Source organism: Panthera tigris, chromosome E3, assembly GCF_018350195.1.
Source record: "Panthera tigris isolate Pti1 chromosome E3, P.tigris_Pti1_mat1.1, whole genome shotgun sequence".
Lineage (NCBI taxonomy): Eukaryota > Metazoa > Chordata > Mammalia > Carnivora > Felidae > Panthera > Panthera tigris.
In genome coordinates this window covers 7,572,595-7,585,236 of record NC_056675.1, presented here as the reverse complement: position 1 = coordinate 7,585,236, position 12,642 = coordinate 7,572,595, and the positions used below count along the sequence as shown (strand labels likewise).

The following is a 12,642-nucleotide window of genomic DNA, read 5'->3' as shown; positions in this document are numbered from 1 at the left end:
AAACTTCCAGTTATAAGGTAAGTAAGTCCTGGAGTTGTAATGTACAGCATAGTGACTATAGTTAACAAGACTGCATTGTATCTTTCAAAGTTGCTAAGAGGGTCAGTCTTAAAAGTTCTCATCACAAGAAAAAAAAATTGTAACTGTGTAGTGATGGAGGTTAACTACACTTACTGTGATGATCGTTTCACAATATATATTCACAATATTCACAATATATATCTAGATCAAATCATTATGTCGGACGCCTGAAACTAATACAATGTTATACGTTGATATATGTCAATTTAGGAAATAAATAAAAATGTAAAAAGCTATTGCCTGTTCATATTTTCTTCTTAACGCTTATCTTCATCCACACTCTCCTGTATAAAACTCAGTCTCAGCCCTGAGTATTATTTCTATATTGATGACTCCTACTATCTACAGTTTTCTCATCTCTCCCGAACTATTGTCATTTCTTCTCTAAGTTGGTGTTTCCCAAATTCCAAAATTTCTCATACCCTGTCATAATTTGCCATATTCTGTATATCATACCTGTACCATTATTTAACATTCTTCTTTAAACCAACTCATTAGAAATAAATTTAGCCTCATCTTGTGCAACAATACCCATGAAATAACAAATACTTTCATGTGCCTGGTTATAATTTCTCTAATAGGAATGAAAATAAATAGAAAACTGTTAAAGCTTTTTAAAAAAAAATGTTCTTCTTGGGGTGTCTGGCTGACTCAGTCGGTAGAGCATGTGACTCTTGATCTTGGGGTTGTGAGTTCAAGCCCCACGTTGGGTGTAGAGATTACTTAAAAATAAAATCTTTTTTTTTTTAAAGAAAAAAAAATGTTCATCTTCAGATTGCTTAAAAACATCTCTTGTGCCATCCACCACACTGTTCTAGCTGGTAACAAACCTTTCAGCCTGGATATTAACCATTGCTTCCAATCCAAAATTCTTCCCTCAAAGGAATCTTGCTTTGTTCTGTCAAGGTGCTCATTACCCAATCATAGGAGCTCCAAACTTGGGCTTCAAGGATCCCCCCTTTGGCTCCTTCATTCCCCAGCAGGGGCTGTTCTTTCAGCTGCATCTTACAAACTGTCCCTTGCCCTCCATTCTCCCAGACACTTTTTATCCTCTCCCGTGATTGCTTCTTGAGGCTGAGCATCTTGCTTTGATGCCCATCTCTCCAAACCATCTTCATCATGGTTGACTCATTGCGCGTTGCATTATTTACACACATTGCCTGCCCCACCTCCATCTCCTACTCTTCTGCAGATAATCATACTGTGACCTTGGGACGGTCCCTCCTCCCCCTGCTCATCCAAACCTTACCTGTCCTTTTAGGCTCACTTTCCAGGAAGCCTTAGATTACTCCAGCCACTCCCAGCCCCCTTACTGCTGTAGCACTGTCCGGTGTTGTCCCAGGTGTCTCCTCCCCCTTAGTAGACTAGAAGCTGCTTGAGGGCAGGCTTCAGTCTGAATATTCCTTCTGTATGAGTGTATTGCCAAACACATATCAGATGCTGGCTCAGTAAATGCTTGCTGAATCACAGCATGGTGGCATTCCCAAAGACTTACCTCAAACTCCACCTCTCCCTGTTACTTGCCACAGCCACTCACCCCTCCCTGCACCACCTCCAACTCCCACCAACCATGGGGCAAGAGGGAAAAGATACAGGTGTAAGAAAAGCGGAGCACACTGAAATAGAAGAAGCCAGTTCTAGGATCGTTAGTCTTTTAATATATTATTCTGAAAAGAAAGGAATTAAAAAAAAGTTCCTGACATCTCTTCTGATTTTTTAAAATTTAAATAAATACCCTACCCACCCCCCACCCGCTAAAATGTCCCTCCTTCCCCATCATCCCGCCCATCCCTGGTGCTAGACCCTCACCCCAGAGCTAAATAAGATGCCTGTTTCACAGCAGGCCACACTCACTACCAAATTCTGGCCATTGGTAAGTACTGTAATGAGTCTGCGGCCCTCAGCTCACCGGAGCCCCTCCCTCCCTTCTCTCACTGGGCTCCCCACTCCAGACTGATCCCCAGCTTGGGGGTGGGCGCGGATGGTGGGGCCTTCAGGCATTGGGGAGAGCGCCAACTTGGTTCCCTTTAATTGCCCACCATTGTCTGCTCCCTGCCCAGGAGTAGGTCAGAAGGGCCCAGAATTGCCCTCCCAACTAAAATAAATAATGAAATAAATACCCCCTCCCCACTCCCGGCTCTTATAAAAGAGGCCCTCTACCTCACACTCTAGCCCCGTCCTTCACTTGACCCGCCCTCCTTCCTCCCTTCCCTTCCCTCCTCCCCCACGCTGACTTCTGGCTTGGCCTTTGCCCTCTCAGGAGGAGGAGTCTACCTCGCCCGGCTGGGAGAGCAGCGGAGGCCCTCACTTCCAACCTCAAACAAACCCTCCTCCCCCAAATCTCAGGGGGCGCGGCTGGCGCCCCAAGCCCGGTGGGCCTGGCGCACTCCCCGTCTCCGGGGGTTAGGGTGGAAGGCAGGGGTTCTCCCTGGCTTTCTCTCACCTGGTCCTTCAAGTGTCCCTCTTTCAAGGCAAGTCTCTGGCACCCCCGCCCCGCTCCCCAGTCCGGTGCCCCGGCCTCCCGGCCTCCTCAGATGGCAGTGTCCCAGAGGACCGTGTGCTGCCGGCGGCAGGGTGGGGTGCCGGACTTGCGGGGCTCGGGCCCCCGCCGCCAGCTGGGGAGGATGGGCATGCTCTCCTGCTTGCAGAGGCCTCGGTCGGGGCGGTGGCGGGCCTTGATCTCTTTGCACACGCAGCGCTTGCGCTCTATCACCTCCAGCAGCTTGCCATCGCGCTCACGGGCAGGCTGAGGCGGTAGGGGCAGCGGCAGCGGCAGCGCGGGGTGGGTCTGTGCCCCTTCCTCCCGCCGCCGGCCCGCGACGAGGGGAGAAAGGAATGAGGGGGGGGGTCAAGGACCTCGGAGTGACCAGGTCCTGTCCCCCACTGCAAAGACCGATGCCTTTCCCCAGAAACAAGTTCATGTCATGCCCCCCAAGGCCTCTGTCCTCTCCCCTCTAGCTGGGGGTGGGGAGTGGGTGACAGGAACCCAGCCCTTGCACCCTTGGCCTCACAGGGTACCGGCCAGGCTGGGCCTGTCTCACCCTGAGGAATGGGCACCTTTAACAAACTGCAGAATGCATTTTTTGAGTTGGTCCCGCCCCATCCCACCCCAAGCAGACACCTTTTCCTAAATGCACAGAGGGACACTGCAGGCCAGTGGTGGCCCTGCCAGGCTGTCCATCTGATTAATACAGGCTCTTCCCAGGATCACTGCCTCCCCCCCCCCCCCGCCCCAACTCTCCTCTGAACCCCTATTAGACTGTGCCAGCCCCAGGCTGACCTCCTACTTTTCTTTCCATACCCAGGCTTTCTTCTCTACCTGCTCCTTCACAAATAAAAGAAAACCCAACTCCGTCCTCCTCCTCCTCACCTGGCTTGGGGCATCCCTAGGCTGGCTGCAGGGCCGGGGTGTGTGGAGCGCGGCCTGCCGGACTCCAGAGGTGGAGGCGGAGCGCCCCAGGCGGTAGCCTCCCGTGAAGTCTGAGGTGGAAAATGAGAAGTGAGGAGGGGTCGGGGCCTCCAGGTTCCCTTCCCGAAGTTCCCAGAGGGCAGCCCCTTCCAGGCTGCCCACGACTCAGCAGAGGAGAAAAGGGAATTGACATGTGGTGGTAAAATGGAGGGCCCGGGGCATGGACCCAGAGAGATTTCCCCCATCCGGCCCCATCTGTGTCCGGGTGTGGGAAGGGTGTCACCTCCATTGCGGTGGCAGGCAGGAAACGTCTGGCAGGGTATGGGCAGCGCCGTGCGGCTCCCTCCTCGGTCCCCTCCGTGGTGGATCCTGGCCAGCAGGCCCTCTGCCCCCTGACTCCTCACCGGGATCCCTGATGCCATAGGGCCCCTGTCCTCACGCTCCACCTTGCCTGGACCCTCGGCACTGCCGTTCCAGGCCCGGGCACCATCCTCGAGCTCTGCTGGGATGACAAGGGGAGCTCAGTGCCTACACATGAGAAGGGTCTTGCTGTCCCCCCAGCAACACACACCATGGCATGCAGGGACCAGAAGTAACTGCCCCTTTGGAAGTCACAGCTGGGAAGGCAGGGACGCTACCTCACACTGCCCAAACACACACACACACACACACACACACACACACACACACACACGAGGGACCCCATTACTGCCACTTTCCTCTCCACCCACTGGTACCATCCCTGGGCTGAGAATCAGCTATTTGCTCGTCAACCCCTTTTCTGTGGTCAAAGGGGACTCCCCTGGCCCAGCTTTAGCCCCAGAGCCCCTCCTGGCCTGATAGGGCCAGAATGACCACCATCTGAAACAGAGACCAGGAGCCCTGGTCTTCCCCAGGAGGGGGAGATCCCAAATCCTGAGCCAGGAAGTGGGAAGGGGGAGGTTGTTGGGGGAAGGGCTGCAAGTGAACTAAGCTCAGCTCCGAGAGGAGGCCTGGCAGAGCATTGCGTTGCCAGGCAACGGTAGGGGCCTCCCTCTCCTCTCCCTCCTGTCTGGATGGGTTGCCATGGCAACAGCTGGGAGGCAGCTGTGTTTAGCCCTTCGTGTGCGCACACTCACAAACACACACCCCTGCAGCCTAGCAAAGGGAAGGGCAGGGAGTAGAGCAGGACCGGGCAGGAGGCTACTCTTGGGGCCAGATTCCAGCCCCTTCCCATTGCAGATCTTCCTTGCCCCTCCAGTGCACATGTGGGGACCCCCTCCCCTCAGTCTCTTGCATGCCCTTATTCTCTGGTCTCCTTGAAAACTTCCCACTTCAGGACAATGGGTTGTGGCTTCCAAATAACCCTTCCAACACTTCCCTGAAATCATCACGGGCATCCCCAGTCCCCCACCCCCAAATTCCTACCCCTCACTCACTGTCCAGCTCTTTTGCCTTCCTCCCTCCATACAGGACCTTCCTCTGTAGAGCCCAGCCTGCCCCAAATGTCGTGGCGCCCATCTCCTCTTCTTCCTCCTCTGGTGTCCCTGCACTGGCGATGACATGGGCGCAGGAGATGCTGGCAAAGGCACCCCCATCGGTCCCTTGCTCCTGAAGCTGGATCTTGACCATGGGGGATGGGGCCCCCATTCCACAGCCCTTATTCAGCACCCCCCCAGCCTTGAGGCTCTCATAGGCAGGGGGTCTCTTGAGCCCAGCTGCTGCAGCTGGGTAGGTCCAGAGGGGAGTCAGGGGGCCTGCGGTTGGGTCCGGAAGGCTGTGCGGGGAGGCCAGGCAGCCACGATGGTGGAGGACCCCAGCTGCTGCGCCCATGGCCCCGCTGTGGGGGCTGGACTTCCCAGGCACTGGGGGCCTCGAGCTGGTGCACAGCATCCCATGGAGGACTGAGATCTCCTTCTCCGTCTTTGGCTCCCCAGCACCCAGGGGCGGACCAGCTGGCAGGACGGAGTGCGTGGTCACCTTGACCGCCGAGTACACCATGGTGTAAGACACAGCCTTGTCCTTGGGGGGGCCAGGGAGCAAGGCGGCTGGGGCAGGAGGGGCTGCCGGCGCCCCTGCCGCCTTGGGGCAGATCATGCTGTGGGAGTTGGGGAGCTCCCGCTCCCCCCGGGGCTGGCCAGAGCCCTGGGGTGGCAACGGTGTTGAGTGGCTCCGGGCCCGGCCTGAGGGTCCCAGCAGCAGCAGGTTGGCAGCAGGAGGCGGAGGCGGCGGGGGAGGCGTCTCCCGCTCCCGGGCAGGCACTTGGGGAGCTGGGGTGGAGCCCGCTGGCTCCTTCGAGTGGCAGAGGACCGGTAGCCTTGAGACCCCATCGCCAGGGGTTCGGGAAGCAGGCTTGGCTTGGGGGAAGGCCAGGAGCGGAGGACGGTGTTGGAGGAGGTTGGGGAAGGGTGGGGGGATGTCACAAGGAGTGGTCTTGGTAGGTGTCCCATCCCTCCGGCTTGGGAGGGCTGAAGCTGGCCGGCGGTGGGTGTGGGGCTGCAGGGCCTGAGGCTGGTGTGGCGAGGAGGTTGCGGTCAATGGAGGGGCCCCATTGGCCCGGCCTTCCCCTGCCTCCTCGGGCAGTGGGTACTTCATCTCCTCGTATATAGCCTCGCTCTCCTCCGAGTCCGAGTCGGCACCAGCTGGAGGGGTCGGGCCTCTACCCCCGAGAGGGGGCCCGGTCAGGCCCCCTCCACTTCGCCCTCCTCCCCTGAAGACATCCCCCACCATCTCAATGTACACGGGCTCCTCTTCCTGGGCACCCACCTCAGGGTCCCCAGCTACGCAGGACCCCCTACTGAGGCGCTGAAGGGGCAGATTCCCCCCTCGAGGAGAGGGAGCTGAGGGGCAGGACTCATCAAAGGAGACAGAGAGCTGAGTGTTGGGGCTTCGCCTGGGCTTCTGCGGAGGAACCTTCCGGCTGGACTCTCGGCCCTCTGGGGTTGGCTTCTGTGAGCCTGGGCAGAATGGGAAAGAGAAAAATAAACTGGGCTCTTATTGGGGGAAGGAGATGGGCAGACCCCCTCTCATCTCTTACCCCATCTGCAAGGACATATCTGCCTCTTTATTTCCCCCACGTTCCTCAACTGAAAGCACATAGGTTCCTTTGCTACCAGCCAGCTCTATCATCCTTCCAATGAACTCCCTGGAATCTGCAGCTCCCACCCTAAATTCTGTTCCACCTTCACGTGTCCCTTCCAGGCCACCCCCTCCCCAGGAATGGGCTTTTCAGGGAGCTTCCCCTACCCTTGAATCGTTCATCTCAGGCCCTTCCAAAAAGAAACAACCCTCCCCCCACTCCCTCTGAGAATGGAACCTTCCATTCCCTTGGTTCTTCCCTGAATGGACCCTCCCCTGTAGGCCTCTCTTGGCCTGGAATGGATCCTCCCAGCTCCCCCAGCTCCCGGGAAGGGTTGGGGGTATCTCACCTGCTTTCTTGCCTGGGGGCATGTCTGCCCCCGACCCTGCCATGCTGAGCTTGGTGCTAGGATGTCTCCGGGGCTTGGCAGGGGGTCTTCGGGCACTGCTGTCCTCTGTGAGACCCCCACCTCCCCCCCCAGGCCCAGCCCCAACACTGTCCATGCTGCCCACTGAATGGCAAGAGAGTGAGCGTGGGGCCATGGCGCTGCGGCAGGGGTGGGGGGTGTGCTCCTGGGAGGCTGGCATTGTCATGAAGCCCATCCTGAGGGAGCGGCGCAGCGAGGCGATGTCCCGCACGCGGACCCCAGGCCCTGGGCCGGCCCCGGGCCCTGCGGAGCCTGCAGGGGCCACCTCCTTACTGGAGCTGGAGAGAGAAAGATGGAACAAAGGTTGGGCCTCAGGCCTGGGCCTCCCCCTCCTCTACCCTAAGAGGGGTGTGCAACCCTGTGGCCTCCAAGGAGGAGGAGGAGGAGGAGGAGGAGGAGGAGGAGCCTCGAGGAGAAGGAAGAGGAGGAAGGGGCCTGGGGTGGGGATGGGAGGCTGCCCGAAGGTCCGGGGTACTAAACTAGAAACGTCAGGCAGAATCCCTAGGCTTTAAAAAAGACAAGGAGATTGGGGAGGAGAGGCGAGCAGGGATGAGAGAAGGGATGAGTATGTGTGCAGAGGAGTATCGCTGGAGCTGTGTGATCCCAGCCTGGGCATATCTGGCACACGGCACTCGTGTGGACGGCTTCATGCACAGGTAGAGAGATGCACACGCAGGCAGCACAGCCCTGTCTGGCACATACACCTGCCATCACGGCCCTGCTCCTCCCAGGCTCACGCTGGCCCACACCTGGTCTCTGGGCTCCCGTCACGTCCGGCTACCACGGCCTGTGCTCCCACACCACACCGCGCCTCCATTCCCAGATGAGGGCCGTACAGCCGCATCAGCCTCCTCCTGCTGATCCTTTTCCTCCCTTCCCCTCTCTCTTCCTCTCTCTCGGTGCTGTCCTTTCTGTCAACCTCCCAGGCTCACCTCCATTCCCTTTCACTGTCCCTGAGCTTCTGTGTGAGTGAAGGGAGGGGCGGCTGGCAGGGAAAAGGGGAGAGCCACTGTGGGGTGGGCTCTCATTAAGGCCCTGTCTACTAACCCTTCATTAGGGAGAGATCGCTGTAGTCATAGCTCTGATTAATCTAATTAACAAAAAGAATTAAACTCCACAGTTTCAAGGAGGGAGAAGGGAGCAGGGAGGTGGCTCTGACTCAGGCTCCAAGAGGCTGTGCAGTCAATGGGAATGAAGAGAGAGGGGAGCGAGAGCGGAGAGGCCAGGATCCAGGTCCCTGGGAGGGCAAGGAGAGAGGGCAAGCAGGGAGAGGTCCCCAGCCCTGGTTCTTCTGCAGGACCCAGCCTTCACGTCTCCTACCACACACACACACACACACACACACACACACACACACACAGACACACACACAAAACCCTGTCGCTTGGCCCCCTCATCTCCCCCAGCAGAGGAGGCTGGGAGGGAGGCAAATGGATCTTCTCTGGTGCCCCTCAAATGACTCAGTCCCTGGACCATGAGGGTAGCAGGGTCTGCCCCTACCAAGGTCAGGTGACAGGGGCGCCTGGAGCCAGCCCCACATAGACAGAAAGGAGACTACAGGCCAGAGGTGAGTCAGGAAGGGGTGACTCGGGCCTCCAGGGGTGGGGAAGAGCCAACAGGGTGCTCCTGAGCCAGAAGCCCCCCATGAGGCCAGGATGAGGGCTGGAGCCAGGAGCCAGGAGCAGGGTGGGGACAGGGTGTATGCAATGCCAGCAATTCTGTACTGAGCATAGACTCTAAGATCAGACTCATGACGAGGCTGTTGGAGCCAGGAAGGGCAGAGGGATGTGGTCCAGCCACCGGGGAAGCAGAGGTGTGGGACAGCCCAGAGGGCAATCTGGGTCCGCAGCCTTACCTCCTCTTGGCCTCCTCCTCCTTGTGCTGCCTCCACTCCAGCTTGGTTTTTCGGTAGAGGAGGTTCATGTCGTGGGGCAGGAGGTGGGGGCTGGGGGGCCCTGCTCAGCGCCACCAGGCCCGGGGGGCGGCCCTCCCTGGGTCCCGGATCCACTTGGTGGAGATGAGAAGGAAAAAAAGGAAGATGTGGGGTGGGTGGGGGCCAGGAATGAATGAGAGAGAGAGAGAGAGAGAGAGAGAGAGAGAGAGAAGCGGAGATGTGACTTGGGTCCTCAGAGAGTGGAAAACAGATGGAAGCACAGAAAACCCAACACTGCCTCTAGGACCCGTAGACAGACAGACATAGGAGGACATGTGTACACAGAGTCACACACCCTGACAAAGATGTCCAGAGCCACAAACACACATTCTGGAGAGATCAGCTCGACACAGATTCCCATCCTGTAAATACATCCTGATCTACCACACAGGCCCCACAAATGCACAGCAACCCCACAGCCACACAAACACACATTCAGACACACAAACCACCAGGCCACAGAACCCATATCTACAAACAGAGGACCAGACACATAGATCGGCATGGGTAAACACAACCTAGCATCAGGCAGACACACACAGACATAAACACCCCCGACACACCCACAGCACACAGAGACCTCCAGACACACACAGATCGGCTACACAGAACTGGACATACCTACAGACAAGGAGTTATACTGGGGCCTATTTGCGTACATCGCACCCCACAGGGGAAGGGGGGACAGTCTGAATCCCCACCCCGTCTTGGGCCCCGAGGCAGGGGGTGTCATGAGGGCAGGGTGGGGATGCTGGGGAAGGGGTGGGGGCACTCCAAGTTGGGTATCTACAATACTACCCAAACATCTATTTCCATTCCCTGCGGGCAGGTTCCCCCTTCCGGTCCTCTGCCTGGGCCCGGGCCTCGGTCCACCCCTATTCCTGCAACACTGGCCCCTCGGTGACCGTCTCCACCTCTCTCCATGATGGCCCAAATCACCTTCTTCCTCCTCCAGGATCTGGGAGGCTCCCGGCTTCCCTCTTCCAGTCCCTGCCCTCAATCCCACCCGCGGGGTCTCTAGTCTGGCCCCACAGCTACCTTCTGAGCTGCGGCCTCCATACCTGCTTTGGTTTCCCTCCCCCCAAACACACTCTCCTTTTCACCGTCGGCCTCACCTCTCCTCCTAGGCGCCCCTCCTCACTGCCGTCCTCTCCCTTCCCTGTTTGTTCCAAACCTGGCGGCTTCATTCCCCTCTCCATCCAAGGGCCCCAGGTTCCCGGGCACCCCTCCCCTTCCCCTTGTCCTGCTACCCTGGGTTTCTCCGTCTCTCGCCCCGCCAATCCTCACTACTCCCTGTCCCCCCATCAAACCTCCCCGCACCAAGGCTCCCCAATTTCCACATCACCGTACCTGGCCTGCCGGGCGCCGGCCCCCCCATGCCGGGCTCCGCCCGGAGCAGGAGGAGGGAGGAGGAGAGACAGAGAGAGACCGGGGGGAGCCGAGCTGGGCCCTGCCGCAGAGACAGCCCCGCCTCCGGGTCCGCCCCCAGACCCGCCCCCGGCCCCAAACCCACCCTTCCACACCCTCCAAGGACGGAGTGGGAGCGGCCGCGCCGCGCTGCGCCGCCAGGCTGGGGTGGGAGGCACGGGGGACGCCGAGCCCGCGGAGGCTGCGGGGGGGACTCGGAGAAAGGGCGCGGGGCGCGGGGGACCTGGCGCCGGCCCGCCCCCGCTTTGAGGCGTCCTCTCTTCGTCGCCCCTCTGCCCCTGCACGGCCGGGCGGTGTTTGGTTCGGTGTCCAAAGCCCCGGCGGAGCAAAGTGGGGCGCAGCGCGTAGCGGCGCCCCCCGGTGGCAGCCCGGGTCCTGCACCCCCGCGCGTACCCCGTGCGCGCTCGGCGCTTCCCGGGTGCGCACCCCGCGTCGGGCCGGGGCGAGGCTGCGGCTGCGGGGCCCTGAGTGCAGTGGGGTGACGAGGCCGGCAGGGGGTGCCGCTTTCCAGGCCGAGGGGCTCGGAGAGTAGCGAGCCCGACCCTCCGAGTCTCTGCCCAGCAGGGGGCGGGCTCCCTTGGCTGCACCCCATCTTCCTGCCGTCCCCCCCCCCCCACCCCAGGTGCGGGGAGGGCACCGGAGCTGACTCGCCTATCCCTGAAGACTCCCGGGCGCCCGGACCTCATTTCACCGCCTGAGCTCAAAGGCTTACTCCAGTCCGCCCCCGGAGCCCAAATCATCCTTCCCCAGTAACTTTTGACTCGGCAGCGGCTCCCGCCAGGTCCTGGGTGCCCCAGGGGTCGACCTTTGACTGGGACCACCATAACAACGGTCCGGGTGCGGACGAGGCGGCCGTTCAGGGTAGCGAGCTCGCGCCCACTTCCTCAGTCCCCCATCATATTTCTCTTCAGCTCGGAGGAATGCTCCCTCGGAAATCCCTTTGCCAACACATTAGCTGCAAGAAGACCTGGGTTCTACCCCTAAGTGGCTGAAAAAGGGACCCCCGAAAGATATCCACCCCTAATTTCCGGAACGTGTGCACGTTACCTTATATGGCAGATCTTTGCAGATGTGCTGTGTGGCTTTGGGCAAATCACACAACCTCTCTGAAAGATGCCTCATCTCATATTTACCTCCATAAAGTTGTTGGGGCAGCAAAAGAATTAATACAAGGAGCTTTGTAAGTCGTAAAATACATTAAAGGGCTATTATTGCCCCCCCCCCCAAAAGGTAACCCATTAAAATACATAACAGCCCTTTCACATTTACACCTTCGTGTGAATGAATTTTTATGTATTCATGCAATAAACACTTGGCGCCGGGACCAGCAATGTCCCAGGGCCTGTAGACGCGGAGGAGTCCAAGTTGAGGCTGAGTGTCTGAGTTGGTAGGACGGGGAGCGTCCAAAGATAAATTTTGAATAGTTTGTAGCGAGTCAGCGCTGAAGGAAGGAGGATCTGGGGGCGGAGCAGCAGGGCGGTGTTCTGAATATTGCCAAAGGGGAGAGAGTTGAGGAGTGGGGGGTTTGTGTGGGCGGCTGCTTCCTGGACCTCAGGACTTGGGAGGACCTGGGACCTGGCTGTGGTAGCTATTGTTACCATGGAGGGATAGAGGCAGAGTGCAGATGCATTTTAATAAAGAAATACAGAATAAATATATAAACGTGGAGGCAGGAGGCATTATTTTTTTTCCCTAACCCTGAAGAGTGGTTAAAAATTTCCATGAGCTAAAGCTGAAGAAGAAGGGGATGTGTCAGCCAGTCCTAGTCTCCATGCCATCAAATGCTAGCTCCCAGGCCTAGGGCAGATAACCGAATGCCTAGGAGCCCCAGTTACCTCCGCAGAAACACTGGAGCTAAACCCTGCAGCTCAGCCCAGGGCTGTTTTGAAAATCCATGAGATAACTATGTAAAGCCGACCAATATGAGGAATTTTTAATGTGCTCAAGAATAGTTCTATTTGACCAAAATGAATCAGAATCCATTTCCTAATGAGCCCAAGAGTGAAGGCAGTTGTGGCCTTTAGACACTGCTTTTGCTCAGATGGTTGATTTAGGGTGCCAAAAAAGAGAAAATGGCGGTTGGGGGGGGGTATTTTTTCACACCGAGCACTCAGTAAACCCTTCAAGCCTGTGTGAGGATTCTCCATGGCAAAGGAGGGAGGGGGTGGGAGAGGTGGGGTGCTTTAGGTCCCCTGGGTTTGTCTTCAGGTGCATCTGTGTGGGTGGCTGTGTGTGCATACGCACACATGTATATGTGACCACGGTTGGAGAGAAAGTGCAAGTCCAAGTGGGCACCTTTCTGAGCA

At 57.9% G+C, this 12,642-nt stretch overlaps 1 protein-coding gene across 2 annotated transcripts; it reads right to left on the bottom strand.

Annotated features, from left to right (window-relative positions):
* Nucleotides 1-1,852: 1,852 nt before the first annotated feature.
* On the bottom strand, nucleotides 1,853-10,333 carry NYAP1 (neuronal tyrosine phosphorylated phosphoinositide-3-kinase adaptor 1). 2 transcript variants are annotated; one of them, XM_042972272.1, is made up of 7 exons: nucleotides 10,259-10,333; nucleotides 8,831-8,982; nucleotides 6,898-7,253; nucleotides 4,909-6,426; nucleotides 3,774-3,992; nucleotides 3,452-3,561; nucleotides 1,853-2,869 (listed from the first exon to the last, which is right to left on the bottom strand). In XM_042972272.1, exons 2-7 carry the CDS (start codon nucleotides 8,896-8,898, stop codon nucleotides 2,612-2,614), a joined length of 2,529 nt encoding a protein of 842 aa, XP_042828206.1. In that variant the 5' UTR covers nucleotides 8,899-8,982; nucleotides 10,259-10,333; the 3' UTR covers nucleotides 1,853-2,611. The 2 variants fall into 2 exon arrangements, with proteins under 2 accessions (XP_042828206.1, XP_042828208.1); XM_042972274.1 differs by having other exon boundaries at nucleotides 3,774-3,989.
* Nucleotides 10,334-12,642: the final 2,309 nt, after the last annotated feature.

Excerpts from the sequence above, each read along its gene's own strand:
- NYAP1 (XM_042972272.1), bottom strand. The coding sequence starts at position 8,898 with ATGAACCTCCTCTACCGAAAAACCAAGCTGGAGTGGAGGCAGCACAAG. Across the intron at positions 7,254-8,830 it reads GAGGAGGAGGCCAAGAGGAG|CTCCAGTAAGGAGGTGGCCC; the intron begins GTAAGGCTGCGG and ends TTCTCTCTCCAG. Across the intron at positions 3,993-4,908 it reads GAAGGCAAAAGAGCTGGACA|CAGAGCTCGAGGATGGTGCC; the intron begins GTGAGTGAGGGG and ends TTGTCATCCCAG.